General features: G+C 43.6%; 1 protein-coding gene across 5 annotated transcripts in view; it reads left to right on the top strand.

Annotated features, from left to right (window-relative positions):
* The window catches only part of LOC126299190 (homeobox protein extradenticle), a 325,234-nt gene that overhangs the window by 167,976 nt on the left and 137,343 nt on the right, over positions 1–19,915 (top strand). For all 5 annotated transcript variants that reach the window (XR_007552741.1, XR_007552742.1, XM_049990969.1 and 2 more), the window contains exon 3: positions 1,814–2,064. Coding sequence is in view for 3 of the 5 variants with exons in the window: in XM_049990969.1 (XP_049846926.1) it covers positions 1,814–2,064 (251 nt within the window). In the remaining 2 variants the exon portion in view is untranslated. The remainder of the gene's footprint in view (positions 1–1,813; positions 2,065–19,915) is intronic.

Raw genomic sequence — 19,915 nt, 5'->3', positions numbered from 1 at the left:
TTTGAAACGCTCTGTATACGTAACTAGTGACCCTTCCCGTTTTCGCTCCGGTAACAGTAAATATGTATGGCCCGACGACTTTTCTGGCGTAGCTGTAATTTATTTACTGGCCACTGCCTAGTTATGATTACAGTTCAGAGGACAAAGTTGGGTACCTGAATATCATGACTTCCATATAACATAAAAGATTTCATTAAACGGGACACACAAGGAACTCCCGTTTGACTGCAGCGCCAGTACCCCGCTGTCCACCCGATCGCAATGGAGTACGGTGCGAGCTATGGCGACTTGCCGAGTGCCCAATTCCAGCGCCAGTCTGCACGAGCTGCATTTCGTGTGTCACCTTTTTCCGCATTTCCGTTCAAGCTCCTTGAGCATTAACTCTGTAGCAGGGAATTTGTTCTTTCAGTTTAATATCTATTGCATCCGGCGTTGCAGGTCGGTTAGGAAGTAGCTCGCTCTGGCCTGATGCAGCAGTCGGGCGGCCATTGAAGAGTCCAAATAATTCTACCATTCACCATCAGATGCCAGTGGCATCATTTTCATAGCGACTGGGGCTTTTAATTAATCGTAGTTCAGTCAATGTGCATGGAATTTTTATAAATTGCACACAAACCTTCCTTGCGAATCAGTCTATCTATTATCGAAAACCGTATCAAAAGCTGTGCAGTAGTTCAGGAAATTAGCCCAGGCAGACGGAAACAGAAGAGGGGGACTTATATATGTACAGAAGATAGGTAAATACATAAATAGGTAGGTAGGTAGAAGAGTATTTTCAGATTTTTGTTTAAACCTTATGCTGTACATGTGACATCAGCTAAATTTGCAGGTCTACTATATTTCATCTTAATGTATTCCTCCACACAAATTTGAGAAGAGTCCATTAAACACCCTCAAAGGCACGTTTCTGGCATTTTGATATCGCAGTAGAGGCCCTTACAGAAGAAAGTCCTGATGACGAAGCTGTGAAGTCGAAATGTGCACTGGCGTAGCAAAATCTCTATGACGTCATTAGAGGGATTTTATTATCAAATTCTCCGAAATTTTTGGAATAAGGTTCACTCCACACATCGTTTTTCTTCAACATTTCTGACATATCTGCTTTTATTTCGCAACAACGGAGACAATGTTGCATATAAAAAGCGTCGCTACCTTTGCTTCGGACGTATCGATAATTGTTGGGAGGCAAGTCAACGAAGAAATACCTGTAATGGTCATTATGAAAGCAACGGAGGAGATGATAAATTTTATCATCTATCATTAAATATATTGAAATAGTTGATGCTTTAGCGAAGGCCGCTGCTCAAAACGGCACATTTGAAAACATCGTATTGCCGTCATCAGACGAAAAAAGGGAAGATGAATATCAATCAATTGATAATAATAAAGGGAAGTATTATGGACAAATGCAACCAAACATTTTCTCGAAGCCCTGGTTCCGTACAATTCAGTCAAATAAAAGGTTCCATAATTCACATGGGATTAAATCGCAGGTTATTCGCAGCCATCTTCACCAATACATCTTCGACGTAATCCTTTTTGTGACTACGATCGAGTAACGGTAGGAAAAATGAGCCACATTTTTTTCGAATGTGAACTATATGCAAACATACAAACTGATATTACAGTAGTTCTTATTCCTAAAAATAATATATCAATTTTAAAAGTAATTACGAAATTTTTAAATAAATGTAACTTTACTCTGCCGAAGGGCAGTACAGCCACCCTCAATGTTTTAGGAATTTTGTTGGATTTTACAAAATCGAATAGTGAAGAACGAATAGCTCGTTATTGAATGGTTTGCGTGTTGCAGTGCTGAGCCTGCGGAACACGCAGGAGGAGGAGCCGCCGGACCCGCAGCTGATGCGGCTGGACAACATGCTGATCGCGGAGGGCGTGGCCGGCCCCGAGAAGGGCGGCGGTGCGGGGGCGGCGGCTAGCGCGTCGGCGGCGGCGTCGGGCGGGCCCGGCCAGCCGGACAACGCCATCGAGCACTCCGACTACCGCGCCAAGCTCGCGCAGATCCGCCAGATCTACCACCAGGAGCTCGAGAAGTACGAGCAGGTAAGACTGCTGCCCGTTTCAAACACAGGCTTCATTTGCTTCATACATTGTGAGGCCATTATCGTTCACAGTATACAGAGAGTTTGAAAAAAATACTTTTACAAACGCTGGGGGCAGATTCCTTACAGCAAAAAGAAAGATGAAAGCTCAAATAAAACATGTGTCCGAAAATCCTTCGTTTTTGAGCTACTAATGAAAGTTTAAAATTTCGGTGATAGGAACTCATCAAAACACAAATTCATAAATGCTCGAAATGTCTTCCTCTTGCATTTAAACGCATATGCACTCGTCAAATCATGAACTGTCGAAACTTCCTGGCAGATTAAAACTGGACGCGAACTCGGGACCTTTGCCTTTCGCGGGCAAGTGCTCTACCATCTGAGCCACCCAAGAACGACTCAAGATTCATCCTCACGGCTCTACTTCCGCCAGTACATCGTCTCTTATCTTCCAAACTTGCAGGAGAGCTTCTGTGACGTTTGGAAGGCAGGAGACAAGGTACTGGCGGAAGTAAAGCTGTGAAGATGGGTCGTGAGTCGTGCTTGGGTAGCTCGGATGGCAGAACCCTTGCCCGCGAAAGGCAAAGGTCCCGAGTTCAAGTTTCGGTCCAGCACACAGTTTTAATCTGCCAGGAAGTTTCATATCAGTGCACACTCCGCTGCAGAGTGAAAATTTTATTCATGAACTGTCGTTCCGTTTCAGATACGCCGTGACGGTTTCGAGGGGTTTCACAGCCTTTATGATACGTCGACAAAGAGTTTGTGGGTCTGGGAGGTTTGCTGCATAGACTAAATGTTTAAAGCTTCCCCAAAGTAGTGGGGTCGGGAGGACGTACAAGCCATGGGTCTCGTCCTCTTCTTCCTATTCATCTGACATGGCGTATACCAGCCCTTGCATCTCGAACACTGAAATGAGCTGGAGCTCCACCAAGCATAAACCACATGCTGCTTCTTATTTGCAGCGGCACATCTTCTAGTACGTCTTTGAAGGTGATCTCAACAAAGTCCCCATAGCGGGCACCTGTAGGACGTGGTTGGAGAACGTATGGCGTTACCAGTAGTAGGTGATTAGCAGGCTTAAGGCCCTGCACACGTTACAGATGATACGGTTACACGAGTTGCTCCTGAAGTATCCTCCATGCTGAACTTGGAGATGTGATACATGCCAGGTCTACTTGTCTTGTGCTGATACCTGGCTCTTCTCCGACAGCCCGTAGAACGTGTTCTTGCTGGTCCCCCTCGACCCATTGTATGTGATGCTAGGGACCCTGTCTTGACAACGCGACGACGCACAGCAGCAAAGATTGGATGACTCTGCTGTCTTCGGTGTGGAAACGTCGCGTGAGACAGGCGTGGAGCCTCGTGTCTGTTACCGTTCGCGCGACCTTGTATAAAAATGATGCCCGCGTGCTCACGAAATGAATATCCTGCCATGTTTTAAACTGAACATTCCCGTTAACTCACTGCCTTTAGTACATGTAAACAATGGACACGTTGAAGACAGCCGAATTACTAATGTAAACTAGTCTCCCAGGTAACGAAACGCCGTATGAGTTACAATGAGTTAAACGGATGCATAGATAAGTCAAGTTGTTGAGTTGCACCTGGAAAGTCGTTAAACGTCAACTTTTATCAGTAACTCGAAAACGAAGGATTCTCTGACATTTGCTTATATGAACTTCTTTCGTGCTTTGGTGTAAGGATCCTGTACCAAAAGTTTGTAAAAGTATTGTTGAAAGACCCTGTACAGTCTGTTTCAGGTAAGATGTTTTTTCCGTAAATACAAAGTAACTGGAAGGAATATTGTTTAGGTACGTTAAAGTAAGAAACGTTGTTCTTTCTGCAAAACGATGAATATGCTTTATTTATATATTTTCCAGGGTGTGACGGCAACGAAATACAGGGTGTTACAAAAAGTTACGGCCAAACTTTCAGGCAACATTCCTCACACACAAAGAAAGAAAATATGTTATGTGGACATGTGTCCGGAAACGCTTACTTTCCATGTTAGAGCTCATTTTGTTACTTCTCTTCAAATCACATTAATCATGGAATGGAAACGCACAGCAACAGAACGTACCAGCGTGACTTCAAACACTTTGTTACAGGAAATGTTCAAAATATCCTCCGTTAGCGAGGATACACGCATCAACCCTCCGTCGCATGGAATCCCTGATGCGCTGACGCAGCCCTGGAGAATGGCGTATTGTATCACAGCCGTCCACAATATGAGCACGAAGAGTCTCTACATGTGGTACCGGGGTTGCGTAGACAAGAGCTTTCAAATGCCCCCATAAATGAAAGGGAAGAGGGTTGAGGTCAGGAGAGCGTGGGGGCCATGGAATTTGTCCGCCTCTACCAATCCATCGGTCACCGAAACTGTTGTTGAGAAGCGTACGAACACTTCGACTGAAATGTGCAGGAGCTCCATCGTGCATGAACCACATGTTGTGTCGTACTTGTAAAGTCACAGCACAGGTAGAGTAACCCGTATGAAATCATGATAACGTGCTCCATTGAGCGGCCGGCCGGAGTGGCCGTGCGGTTCTAGGCGCTACAGTCTGGAGCCGAGTGACCGCCACGGTCGCGGGTTCGAATCCTGCCTCTGGCATGGATGTGTGTGATGTCCTTAGGTTAGTTAGGTTTAAGTAGTTCTAAGTTCTAGGGGACTGATGACCAATGATGTTAAGTCCCATAGTGCTCAGAGCCATTTCCATTGAGCGTAGGTGGAAGGACATGGGGCCCAATCACGACATCACCGACAGTGCCTGCCCAAACGTTCACAGAAAATCTGTATTGATGACGTGATTGCACAATTGCGTGCGGATTCTCGTCAGCCCACACATGTTGATTGTGAAAATTTACAATTTGATCACGTTGGAATGAAGCCTCATCCGTAAAGAGAACATTTGCACTGAAATGAGGATTGACACATTGTTGGATGAACCATTCGCAGAAGTGTACCCGTGGAGGCCAATCAGCTGCTGATAATGCCTGCACACGCTGTACATGGTACGGAAACAACTGGTTCTCCCGTAGCACTCTCCATACAGTAACGTGGTCAACGTTACCTTGTACAGCAGCAACTTCACTGACGCTGACATAAGGGTTATCGTCAACTGCACGAGGAATTGCTTCGTCCATTGCAGGTGTCGTAGTCGATCTAGATCTTCCCCAGTCGCGAGTCATAGGCTGGAATGTTCCGCGCTCTCTAAGACGCCGATCAATTGCTTCGAACGTCTTCCTGTCGGTACACCTTCGTTCTGGAAACCTGTCTCGATACAAACGTACCGCGCCACGACTATTGCTCCGTGCTAATCCATACACCAAATGGGCATCTCTCAACTCCGCATTTGTAAACATTGCACTGACTGCAAAACCACGTTCGTGATGAACACTAAACTGTTGATGCTACATAGTGATGTAGAGCAATGAGTCGCATGTCAACATTACCTTTCTTCAATTGGGCCAACTGGTGGTGAATCGAGGAAGTACAGTACATACTGACGAAACTAAAATGAGCTCCAACATGGAAATTAAGCGTTTATGGACACATGTCCACATATCATCTTTCTTTATTTGTGTGTGAGGAATGTTTCCTGAAAGTTTGGCCGTACCTTTTTTTTAACACCCTGTATACTTTTTAAATAAGTTTTCTTCTGTTGTGTATATGAGTTATTGAAAGCAACTGTGTACAAATCAATTCAAGTCTGGTTTTTATGAAAATTAGTTAAGAAGCTAGAACCGTTCAGGGTTTCCGCGGTGGAGGCAACATGTTGTACATACTTGGATATGTTCAGAGGGGTATTCTGGTGGCAGACTGTTCATTTAAATGAAGTGTTCAAACGAGTGCCCATTTTGCTGTGTGCCCAGCCAGTGTGTCCTTTAAACGACCTGCGGACGAGATGAAACATGGTTGGCGTCACAGAACGACTATTCCTCGATGCGCTGCTGGAAGTCAATTGAGGTTGTAGATTTTCTTGTGTTTTGTACGTTCCGTCCTGACTTCCTGCCTTGTATACGACAGTGCAAGAATACCTTCTACAATTTAACAGAATAGGACTACAAAAAGCACATCGAGGAAGTGTGTAGCTCCATGACGCCAGCAACATTACATCTCGTACACAGGTCGTTTAGAAGGCGTGTTGCTTATGCATTCGGGAAATTGGGTACTTGTCTGACCACGTCACTTAAATGAACGTTCTGCCATCACAACATCCTCACACAATTTCGTACACAACCGATGTACGTATAGCATGTGCGTCCACCCTAAAACTATGAACGTTTCTCACTAACTAGAATATACAGAAATTTGATTTAAATTGATTTGTACACAGTTGGTTTAAATACATCAGCCATCAAACAGAAGAAAATGATGTTTCGTTTAAACAATTGCAACTCGTTGCTGTAACTCTCTGGAAAATAAATAAAGTACGTTCATAACTCTTCAGAAACAGTGACGTTTCTCACGCTTACCTATTTCTATAAATATTCCTTTCACTAGTTATTTTGTATTTTACAGAGATAAACACCTTAAGTGAAACACTTAGTATATAAATGAATTAATGTCTAACGTCGGAAGCTCAACGAGGCTGTTCGCGGATGATACTTTTGTGCGAAAATTTAGTAAGACCTGCAGAGGGTCGACGCTTAGTTCAGAGCTTGGTAGTTGACTTTAAACAAAACCATTGTAAGACTCTCAGCGGCGTTACAATCAGAAATCTCTCCTAGACCGTGGTTTGACTGTATGAAGCTAAGTAAACATCATGTGACGTTCCTCATTCTTAAGAGTCCGTAACACGTACGCTGCTCTGCGTGTTTACATAGAATAAAAATTCTCGTATCTATGAAGTGTGATCAGGTTCAAACTGACAAGACCGATCTGATGCACTGTCATGCACAAAGTACAAGGAAGCGCAAGAAGTACTGCAGAGCAAATTGGTTGCAAGGGATTTCTTCCTCCTCCTAGTGTTACCTCCTTAATCTACAGATTCGGTATGGATAATAATTTGATAGCGATAGTATTCCTTTGTGCATTACATGTTCCCACCTCTCGCCATATGAGGGTACGCCCAGCTCTGTCGAACATGATCGTTTTGGTGGTCGAGCTGTTATGGTCTGGGAAGGCGTAACGTTGCATGGCCGTATTGATCTCCAAAGCTCTGAACATAGAGCATTCACTGCTAAATGTTGGCCTGACGCTGTACTCCTTCCCCATGTGCGTCCTTTCAAGGGTGCATTCGACTCGGACTTCATTTTTATTGATGACAGTGCACGACCGCGTCGAACAGCGCAGGTAGAGCAGCTCTTGAAACGATAGGATATTCGGGGAATGGGCTGGCCCCATTGGGGGACGCGTTGAGGAGAAGTATTCCAGCACTTCCACATACGCCAATGTCCATCCAGCAGTTGACAACTGCGCTGGTGGGGGAGTGGAATGCCCTACCACAAGAACTCCTTATCAGCCTTGTGGCCAGGATGGGACCAGGTAGACCATGCACTGCCGACCGTGGACTTCACACAGCCTATTGCGAACCACGTCCCGGTTTTTGCAATATTCAGGGGACTATCATGTATTACGATGACTTCAGTGTACTCGTAATTACTGTCTTCGAATAAGTGTTATTTCTGTTCGTCTCGTAGCGTATTTTCTTTAGTTACTTTCAGTTAGAGTTCTTTCTACGGTCTAAGTTTCATCGAGTCATATCACTTGGCAGTGACACATCATGCGAAAGTTCCATTCGTTCTTAAGGCCTGCATAAAGGTTTATTTATTCTGTCAGTTTCCTGTGAAACAGTGTTTGTGTTAGGCCTGTATAGTGATAACTATTTCTGGCTGTATGGTGGATGTTGACGAACTCCAAAATTTATTAAAAATTGTAACGTGTTTCGCATAAATAGGCGTTACTGCCCATTATTGGTTGATTACACAGTTGCCCAATCAATCACTTGAAGCAGTCATATCAATCAATTATCTGGAAGTATGTGTACGGAGCGATTTGAAGGGTAACGACCACATAAAACTAATCGCAGTGAAGGCATATGCCAAACTGATTGTTTGGAAAAATCTTTGGGAAATTTATTCCACCCACAAAGGAGGGGGGAGCTTACAAACGCCCGTTCGACATATACTCGAATACGCTGAGGTGACAAATCATGGAATAGCGATGTGCACATTTACAGATGGCTGTAGTATCACGTACATAAGGTATAAAAGGGCAGTGCATTGGCGGAGTTGTAGTTGGCACTCAGGTGATTCATGTGAAGAGATTTACGACGTGGTTATGGTCGCACGACGGGTGTTAACACACTTTGAACGCGGAATGGCACTTCAGCTGGACCCATGGGACATTCCATTTCGGAAATCGTTAGGGAATTCAATGTTCAGAGATCCACAGTGCGAAGAGTGTGGCAATAACACCAAAGTTCAAGCATTACCTGTTACCACGAACGACGTCCTTCACTTAACGAGCGAGAGCAACTGCGTTTGTGTATAGTTGTCAGTGCTAACAGACAAGCAACGCTGCGTGAAATAACCGCAGAAATCAATGTGGGACACACGACGGACGTATCCGCTGGGACAGTGCAGTGAAATGTGGCATTAATGGGCTATGGCAACAGACGACCGACGCGAATGCCTTTGCTAACAGCACGACATCACCTGCAGCACGTCTCCTGGGCTCGTGACCATTTCGGTTGGGCACTGGAAAACCGTGATCTGGTCAGATGAGTCACGATTTCAGTTGGTAAGAGCTGATGGTAGGGTTTGAGTATGAAGCAGATTCCACGAAGCTATGGACCCAAGTTGTCGAGAAGGCACTGTACAAGCTGATAGTGGCTCCATACTGGTGTTGGCTGTGTTTACATGGAATGGACTGGGTTTTCTGGCCAAACTGCGCCGATCATTGACTAGAAATGATAGTGTTTGGCTGCTTGTTCACCATTTGCAGCCGTTTGTGGACTTCATGTTCCCAAACAACTATAGAATTTTTATAGATGACAATGCACCATGTCAGTGGGCCACAATTGTTCGCGATTGGTTTGAAAAACGTTCTGGACAGTTTGAGCAAATGGCTTGGCCACCCAGATCGCCCGAAATGGATCCCATCGAAAATTTATGGAAAATAGAGAGGGCAGTTAGTGCACAAAATCCTGTAACGGCATCACGTTCTTAATTGTGGACGGCAATAGTGACGGCATAGCTCAATATTTCTGCTGGCGACGTCCATGACTCGTCGAGTTGCTACAAAAGGATGTTCAAATGACTCTGAGCACTCTGAGACGTAACAGCTGAGGTCATCAGTCCGCTAAACTTCGCACTACTTAGACCTAACTAACCTAAGGACATCACACACGTCCATGCCGAGGCAAGATTCGAACCTGCGACCGTAGCAGTCGCGCGGTTCTGGTCTGAAGCGCCTAGAACCGCTCGGTGACCACGACCGGCACAAAAAGAGGTCCGACGTAATATTAGGTGGTACCCCATGACTTCTGTCGCCTCAGTTATTCGTCAGTCTGGGACTCCTACCAGAAAGGATAGATAGATGAAACAGAGAACATCCAAATTAGAGCATCGCGCTTCATCACAATTTCGTTTAGTAAGCACGATAGCGTCATGGAAGTGGTCAGTGAACTCCAGTGGCACACGATACAAGAGAAGCTTTGTGCATTACGATGTAATTTACTGTTAAAAATTCCAAGAACGTACGGTCCTAGAAAAGTCAGTTAATATACGTATATAACAGGAAAAGTCCCGGAAGACAAACTTAGAGAGCTTCCAGCTCACACAGCAGCTTGTCAACAGTCGTTCTTCCCTCAGACCATTTGCGACTGGAACAAGAAAGCGGGGAAGTAACTGACGAACACGAATTACTCTCTACCACGCACCATAAGCTAGCTGTAATTGAAGAATGTAGATTAAATATCAGTCACACTCGGATTACTATTATCGAGGTCGATTACTGTCATTGCTTCCATTCAAACCAGTAGATCAGTTAGGATTACGCTCAATGCGGTTGCAGTTGCTCAGTCAGTACCTGTTTCCCACATTTTCTACGAGACTGTTTGTAAGTGCTGTGTCAATGTTGTCTAATGCCTCCTCAATGCAATATTTAGATCGAAATGCTGGAATGCTCTGGGCAAGACACATCCAGAAATATGTACTGAGGGGTTTAGATCCGGGGAATTGCTGGCCATTCAATTCGAAGCATATCAACAGTGTGGGTAGTTTTGAGAATAGAATGAAGTCAGAAGCGCTTGCGCCACGAACAGTTTAAGCATATTCCACCTCTGTCTCCACGGAGTGAGGTGGTGCAGTCGTAACGCTCTGGACTCCTATTCTGGAGGATGACGGTTCTAATTCCAGCAGGTTTTCTGTGGTTTCACTAAACAGCTTAAGGCAAATACACGAATGGTTCCTTTGAAAAAGACACGGCTGATTTCCTCTCTCAATTCGCGCTTGTTCTCCGTGTGTAATAACCTTGTGGCCGACGGGGAGTTAAACCCTTATCTTCTTTCCTTTATTCATCTCGGGCCAAGCCCGGTCCGAAATGACGAGGACTTTCTAACGAATTCATGCTGCAGTGCTTTTGTATTGATCATGATAGCCCCTTAGTTCAAGAGTCCATTTCCACTATTTCTGTTTTGGGTAGGGTAATATGTTTCTTGCGTTCCCTTCACCGACTGTTGTTCAGAGTTACTCGTTACATTCAACCGGGGATCATTGGCTCTAATGCATTTCAAGCCTGCTCATTCGTTGTGGAACGATCCTGGTGGGCTCCTGAGGGAAACGCGAGATCCCCAAGCACTATCAAGGAAAAAGCAATTTGTGCAAAGGGGTAGTGGACTTCCCCTTTACGCCAACTAGACTAATTAGCGACCTTGCCTGCCTACACAGCTTCCACTACCGTTTTTATGCTGTTTTCATGGCGGCTACGATAACACGGCGGTACTGATAATGCTCTCAAGTCTAGAAACAGTTATCCTAAAACTAAAGCTACTTGGATAAGGCCATATAGCTATTCTCCAACAGGGCTATTTACCATACACAGCAACAGTGCCGGCCGGGGTGACCGAGCGATTCTAGGCGCTTCAGTCTGGAACCGCGAGACCGCTATGGTCACAGGTTCGAATCCTGCCTCTGGCATGGATGTTTGATGTCCTTAGGTTAGTTAGGTTTAAGTAGTTCTAAGTTCTAGGGGACTGATAACCTCAGTAGTTAAGTCCCATAGTGCTCAGAGCCATTTAAACCATTTGAACAGCAACAGTGCATCAAAACAATCGCTTTCACCTTTGAAAGGCTCCTGGATCGTGTTCAGTAGAGAACTTTCATCAGAATTTTCGCGACAAGTTTGCTCAGATGGTGCTTTTGCCCTGTTAGGGATATCGCCGTTAATCATTTTCCCCATTCACTCACAAGCAGAGTTTTCCTGTGGAGATCTGATGGTAAGATATTTGAGAGTATCAGAAAATAACAGACTGGAGTTGAACACAAACCTGACGAGTGTGATCAGTTTCCAACTATTCTGGTGAAAAAAATTCTGCAACGGAAAAAGCAAATAAAGGGAATTTTAAGCTTATTAATGAGGTTAACTCGTGATTGTTTCCTTAAGATATTGGAAGATTGCGTGCGATACGGTAATGTTCTGTATAGTGTCTCCCAGTTAATTTCGGGTCTCATTGTACCGGTTGAGCATAAAGTCTTTCCCTGGTTACCAAAAATTGTTTCTAAGGAACTGTAAAGTTCGTTGCAAGTGGTAGCTTATCTCATAAAATGTTTCATGTACACTTCCACATATGCTCAATATGTTCTCCGTAGAACATCTAGTCTGTACTCAATTTCTCTACATGTCTTTGTCAATAATGTTCGTCACCGCCTCTACAGCATCTCGTATTCGTGTCGTTAAGTTTGCACAACGGGAACTGGTGAAGTGAACACTTTATCCTCACAAAAAATGATGAGGTGCTCTCTCTGATGAACGTGGTGAATATAATATTGGATCGTTTCTGCCAATCAATCTGTTCTGAAAGGTTTCATCCAAGAACTGGCCTACAAATAACCGCCAGTGTGCCAGTGGACCATTGCTTGAAAACACTACCCATGGTTGAAATTCCTGCAACTGAGAAATCAGATTCTGTCAGAGCACTTTTGGAAGTGTATCCATAAAAACTTCATGAATTATCATCTGCGACATGCTTTAGAAATAAATTATTGCTGTCATGCAAAGACCTCCGCATACCCAGTGTTTCACGGCTGCAATTGGCTTAAAACGTTTCCTTATGTGATGAGATGCCAGTCAAGTTGATAGATGGGAACAGCATACTTCTTTCTCCTTCAGTAAGGTTTTATTTAAACTGTCATTTAGTGGAATGCTCATATGATTTGTCCATATTCTTCGTTAATTAATTTTAAAACTTCTTTAAGTTTGTACTCTGGTACTAAAATGGAAGAACATCTCGATACTGAAACTTCTGACCATAAAGATCAGTAACGTCTGTCACACGCAGAATTGGTAGGAATGCAGTCTTGTGGCAAGACACTAATGAGAACACACAACTACCCTTCTTTTCTCCCAGGTATACTTTGCATCGGCACTCGGTAAGCATACTAATTACGACCTAATTTATTACCAGGGAGTGCTTTGAGGAACTGTAGTAGTGCATCAGGCCACACTGAGAGAAAATTGGATGTTTGGAAGGAATTTGAAATGTATGAAGAGAAATAGAATCCTTACAGCTACGTCTCAATAGGCAACCGCCCTCCATAAAAAGAACATATTAGCGGAATATCCTGTTGTAGTGAAACTAGACAATGCTCTGATTTTGGAGCAGTAGTAGTAGTAGTAGTAGTAGTAGTAGTAGTAGTGTCGGATGTTTACAGTATTATGGAAAAAAATAAACCTAGAGTGAGAAAAGTAGCAGCTTTCGTTTTTACGTTGTACGCGTAACAATGCCTGAATACATTAAAAGCGTGATTTATCTGTTTCAAAGTATGATCCTATGAGGTACTGAAACTATCATATGTTCAGATACACAACATATGCATGTAGAGACAGAGCAACGGATGAAGAATGTAAATCAGTCTGTACAGGGATGCAGTTTTTCACTAATTTTTCTGGCGAGTTACCGAAGGCTTCATCCTCACAGAGAACATACGTCTGCTGATCAGAGGGTAATGGATCCACCTCGGCACTGCAAACGGGCCGATATCTCAGTGCAAAAACGGTAATGACTTGTACTCTAGTGACCACTTACATATGGGGTTGACTTTGACTACCTGAAAGAAATACTGAGGGAGAGGGCGCAATGGTAAGACACTGAACACTTATTTGGTAGGACGGCAATTCTAATCCCCATCCGACCATTCACATTTAGGTATTTCGTGGTTTTCCTAAATCGCTTAAGGCAAATGCTGGAATGGTTCCTTTAAAAGGGACACAGCCGATTTCCTTCCCCACAGTCCATCATCCTTCCGATTCTGTGCTTGTGCTCCACCACTAATTACCTCGCCGGCGACAGGGCGAAAAATACTGATCTTTCCGCTTATCCTGTGAGGAGAACGCCTAGATGAATGTTTGTCAGGGACAAGTGTCTCTGTGATCAAATACAGCAGGGTCGTCTCAAAGAATCAGTGTCCAGAACATGGCGAAACAACTGGCAACGTAATCCAGCAAGTCACTGAAGCATTTGTCTCAAGATGGTAAGGTTAGCGTATCAGAAAACTTGGCCATGTGAAGTAGGGAATGCTACGTGGAACGATGACAGCCGTGCGGCTCCGCCGAAGTTTAAATGTTGCTGATGAACAGAAAATATGACAGAATTTCAAATTGCAAGAGCTTGTCATTAGAGAAAAGCCCAAGAAACTATCTTGGAAATAAGTCTTGACTTTCTTAAACCGTTCCAAACCAACTACCCAAATCTGGGCGTCAGTTTGGAGGATTTCTGTCAAGGGCAGTGTACCTCCGCTTAAGGTGCAACTGACGAACTTCACACGAGCCGACCGGGCATTGCTTCTCTGCTGAGTACCCAGTCTTCACACGGCGAAAAGGAGCGACTCCCTTGTTGCCCGCCGCGCCACCGTACCGTGTTTCGCCTCCGTCATGGAATCTGCCTCTCTTTTACTTCTCTTAAGGTATGTCTAAACGATGCCTCTTTCCTCGCGCGTAATCGCAGACACACGGGCATCCACAAAAATTTGTGGAAAGAACGCATGGTACGCATGGGCGTTTTCGTGTCCACATGTTGCCACATTGCGTAAGCAGTGGGCTATGGATCCCCTTGTTTGCTTGCGAGCTTTGCTGCGTTTATTGTGATGTAAAGGAGACAGAAGAAGACAACAAAAAAGTGACTGTAGGTAAAGAAGTATCTGAATAACAGAGATACGAGAAATACAAGGTGACGACAACGTTTTGTTTGCAAGTTTCAGGTTGAGGTTACACCGAGCTTTTAGATTTTCTGCATGGGGAAGTGCAGCGATAAGGTTGGCAATAACATTTTGTTAGCTAGTAATCGGCGACTTATATACCAGTTTGAACTACATCTTTCACATTTCAAAACAAAGCATTTCTGTGATTATGTCTGAAACAGAGAAGTTGTTCACTCAACTTAAATCATGAAAGATTAGGCTATAGGCACATTAACATCCTCAGACTCGAAAAATTTGGGAAATTCGTCATCAATGTCCTTAATTTATATTTCTAGTAGTTTGTTGAGGAGATAAACATATCCCATCATTTCTTTTGTTCAGATGCCGGGCTCCTCAGCTGTTTTGATATTAAGTCTCCAAAGTATGAATATTCTTCCGCAGTTTTTCTTAAATTTCTGGCTTATTCTTCTGTTTTCCTACTTTTAAACTGACGGTGCCTAATTCTTTACAAAAGTGATAGAAAACTTTTTGTCTAATACGCTCGTGGCATCACTTCTGATTTTTTGGTTCAAATATTCCATATGACTTTTTCTTGTTTGTAGGAACAATCATCTTTAAATTTAAGCGTGCTTCCTTTGGAATCAACGGACATTATTGCAAATAATCGCTTCGCAGTATAACCTCAACACACTATACAATCACACACGTGTGCGCCCGGAATGCCTGACGTCTGCCAAAAAGTGCAAAGATTTCCACCGATGATGGGAAGCAAAGCGTTTCATGCATGCGGCCTCCATTTCCAGGAAATTACACATGCACAAATGTGCATTCGTTGGCATGTTCCATTGTTGGAAATTTATGAGCGTCCGCAAAGTTGAACACAAAAAGAACAAATCGTGTGGATTAATTTTTACTGAATAGGAAAAACAAAAACAGATAACTTATAATAACTTATAAGCAAATCGTGGATACCACGAGTTCTATAAGTAATAATAGTTAAAGGTTTACTTAAAAGGCCGCTAGTTTACCCAACTGTCTAGCGGCTACACCGAACAGCCAAATAAACTGGTACACCTGCCTAATATCATATAGGGCCCCCGCGAGCACGCAGAGGTGCCGAAACACGCTGTGGCATGGACTCGACTAATCTCTGAAGTAGTGCTGGAGGGAACTGACATCATGAATCCTGCAGGGCTGTCCATAAATCCGTAAGAGTACGAGGGGGTGAAGATATCTTCTGAACAGCACGTTCCAAGGCATCCCAGATATGCTCAGTAATGTTAATGTCTTGGTAGTTTCGTGGTCAGCGGAAGTGTTTAAACTCAGGAGAGTATTCCTGGAGCAACTCTGGACGTGTAGGGAGTCGTATTGTCCTGCTGGAGTTGCCAAAGTCCGTCGGAATGCACAGTGGACATGAATGGATGCAGGTGATCAAACAGGACGCTCACGTACGCTTCACCTGTCAGAGTCGTATTTAGCCGTATCAGGGGTCCCATATCACCCCATCTGCACACACTCCGCACCATTAGAGCCTCGCCGGCCGCGGTGGTCTCGCGGTTCTAGGCGCGCAGTCCGGAACCGCGCGACTGCTACGGTCGCAGGTTCGAATCCTGCCTCTGGCATGGATGTGTGTGATGTCCTTAGGTTAGTTAGGTTAAAGTAGTTCTAAGTTCTAGGGGACTGATGACCTGAGATATTAAGTCCCACGAGATGCGGGCCGTTTGCAGTTGCAGCGCCATTTCACTGATGCACATGTTAACCGTAACGCAGCAGCTGTATCTACAGGAAATCTCGATCACGTGCTCTTTTCTGACAATGCGCCACCATTGTTGTGCACCGATGGAACATGTGTAATTTACTTTCTGTATTCCCTATATATTCGGCCGTTGTGACTCACGGCGTAGTTCAACGGAGTAGTAAGTTTTCTTTCATTTACATGCATCAAGCTATGTTGATATCGACCTACATACCAGCCGCAGATCTTCCTGCGCGTTTTGTAAAACTTTCCTTGTTATGTTTCCATCATATACATATTAGCATCGTACATTATCTGCAAGATCATTCAAACACAGGTTTTTCAGATGAGATGTTCATTTTCTGTAACTTACAAAATAATAAGTGAAAGGAAAATTTGTGTTGATAAGTAAACGTTATTCTCTTCGCGGAGCTATGAACGGAGTAAAGGGGCTTGTTTACTTATTTTCCAGAGGGTTACAATCTGATGTTAAGATTTGTGCTCACTTATCTCTCTACGTCGTTTCCTCGTCTGCGCGATGACCAGAGCTGGAAGTGTATTTAAATATTTGGTGAAGTAATCTCGAAAGTCGAAATTTAGCATTTCAGCCTTTTTATCTTCTGTTTCGGATTCATCGTTATCAGTGAGCACCTGGATAACGATTTTGTTAGAATTCATGGAATGCTCTTCACCTAGCTGTCCTTATGGTTGGCTTTACTTCGTTCGGATTTGTTTGTCAGTATGGATTCGGTTTTGTTCGAACCTGCTTCAATCTCTTACTATCCTTATTGTAACACGGTCGGTCCTTCCCAACCCGCACTGCCTTCCGCACCACAGATATAGTGGTCTACAGTACTTTTGAAAGGGTGTCAGACATGGGCCGTATGTTCCTCCTCTGGGCTGAACGTTTGCTGTTGGTTCCTCAGCCAATTTCTGTTTGTTTACTTACGTTAAAGGAAATACGTTATTACCTTTCTTAACTTTTCGTTCAAAACTTGTGATCAGTGATTCTTTAATGACTTTTTTGTCGTGGATTCATCTCTCTACAGTCATTACCACCATCTTCCATTAGCAGTATTTTGTATCTCCTGTTCTGCCGCTACACAAAGTATTCAGTCCGTCGACGACATTGTTTTCTTAAAATCCCATCATCCTTAAGGTTGATAACAGAATATTTTACTTGGTAAACATGCTGATGCTATTTATATTTGTACAGTTTCTTTCATTCTCATGATTTGATGTTTTCACATTCATTCTGTCCACCAAAAGCGCCTCTACATTCACTTAATAGAATGGGTGTGTATGTGCCACCTGGTCTAATAAGTTTCCCCTGTGCATGTGGCTGCACCAGCTGCTCAAGGTAATTTTTGAGATACCATTTAATACAACTTTGCAAGATAATTCGTCCTTGCCTGCCATCCTGAAGTATCGCGTCTACCAATCTATAGATTGGAGTAGTATAGCTGTATGGCTTCCAGCCGAGTTTGCACTTAAATGACCTTAAAAAATGCAGGTGTTAGGGCTAAATGCGTACATACCTGGAGAAATGACGTCACAATACATGAAGGCGGTAGTGGGTAGTTTAAAAATTCGATATGTCAGTGGCGATGGCAGACAATTTTAAAGAAAGGCAAGATGTTGTGGACAAATTATAACGATAATTGTAACATATAAAAATACAATATACTCTTTCTGCAACATAAATTCCATTTTTTTACGCAGTCTTAATGTGCAGGAGTTTGTTTACACTATGCTGTACCTATTGTTTGTTTCGAATGAATCAGTGAAGCACGGATATTGTAGCTGATACTGTGTGAAGTTGTGAGGCAAGAATGTAACAATAGCAATGAGATATAACTGCAAATCTTATGCATCCAATGACTGAGAAACCAGGCCCGCAATGTCACAGAGCATATGTAAACAATGTTTTTTGTCACTGATGGCTGTTTTTGTACTCACATACTCAATTTTACAATTGAATGGATAATTTACAATGCATAAAAAACTAATTTGGACGGTTTATGTCTGATGAGCAAACCTTCTTACAGAGCGAATTTGGAATTGAAGAAAAAAATAATAAGTTACAGAATACTTTGCAAATGCTCAATAATGGTTTCGAAACAACTGAAGGTGAACTGAAGGTAATCGCCGGGCTCTTTAATGAATGCGATTTTCTTATAATAATATCGAAGATGGTCAGTAGACTTCGTCAATGTGCTATGACACGCTTATGAATCACACAGCGCTAGAATATAAACCTAAAAGTAGACGACCATACTTCCTCTCGGATGTGGACGAGCAGTATATTTCACGGCCCACTGAAAAGAGACTAAGGTCAATTCTCCAAAAATATCCTCAGAGCTTCGGGAAACGGGAATAAACGTATAAGCAAGGACAGACGATGCGCGTGTGGAACAGAGGGGTATCTTGTAGGAGTAGCCAGGTGGGTAGTGTGGATGGATCAGTAGAATCGGCGGAAGATTAAGAATGTTTGTCTCGTCGATGTCGAGGTCATTGGAGATTGAGCTTTAGTGCAGATCAGTGATAAGAAACGATAGGGAAACCTACCGGGCGTGTCGTTGTTGAAGCCACCTGACACGTATTTGCCCGAAATATTTAGCCTAACCACGAAGAACCTAAATCACGTAGACTGAGAGGCCATTTCAGTTCTGCTCTTTCTTTCGATTGAGAGTATTTTGTCATAACCTTTGCGACAATTCGCCGTATGTGCCTCGGAGGAAACGCCTGACCTTCGCTACAAATTACTCAAATTGCAGTGAATATACCTAAAACGAGAAAAAAAGATAATTTTTAGCGATTAAAACGAACTGCACGTGTTTGGATCTGATGGGGGATGCACACCAAGGCACACAATGAACACGTTAATGCCATTCTTTAAGCGCGACCTGCCTTAATCTTTGTTTGTGGTAAGGAGGTTGGTGTGTTAGAGTTTCACGCTGAACGAATGATAGTACGCAAATGTGAATAGACATACTGCAGGCAAATTTTCTTGTTTATGCAGGTCAGCCGAAGGCCGATAACAATATACTGTGTGGTTATAAGTAAACTTTCCCTACTTAACACGTCACAACACGGAAACTTATTACCGTAAGAGTACCGGACTTGGTAGCAATAATTATAAGGACGTGGGAAGAGAAATAATACAGAATCAATGTAACTGACAAACTTTTGATGTGCTGCTACGGTACATCATACGATTACGTACCGGTACAATTACTTCTACATAAGGGGCTCAATATGGCGCCCATCAGTGTCCAGAACAGTCTGAATGTTCAGGATTGCTTTCTGCTCAGCAGAACAAAGCATGTCCGTAGGTATGATGGCTGCCTCTCTTGTTATGCTGCGTCACAGATCAGCACACGTGTGAATGTACCGCTGGTAAACCATGTCCTTCAGGTAGCCGCACAACTAGAAATCACAGGGAGTGAGAGCAGGTGATCGCGTCAGCCAAGCATTTCGAAACGATCGGATGATAATTCGATCATTTCCAAATGTGTTTTGGAGAAGCAGGTGAAATTCACGAGCGATGTGCGGTGGGGCCCCACATTGTATGGAAATTGTAGGGCAGGTATGATATACTAGCGAAGCATATCGCAGTAAAGCTGGCCAGTCACACAGCACGTCTTTGGTCCTTGAGGGTCAACCTGTTCAAAAATGAGTGGGCCAATATTGAACGTAGCCGTGAAGCCACATCATGTGGTGATACGTTCACCATGCAGAGGAACTTCATGCA

This window comes from Schistocerca gregaria, chromosome X (assembly GCF_023897955.1).
Source record: "Schistocerca gregaria isolate iqSchGreg1 chromosome X, iqSchGreg1.2, whole genome shotgun sequence".
Lineage (NCBI taxonomy): Eukaryota > Metazoa > Arthropoda > Insecta > Orthoptera > Acrididae > Schistocerca > Schistocerca gregaria.
This window is presented reverse-complemented; position numbering and strand designations above follow the sequence as displayed.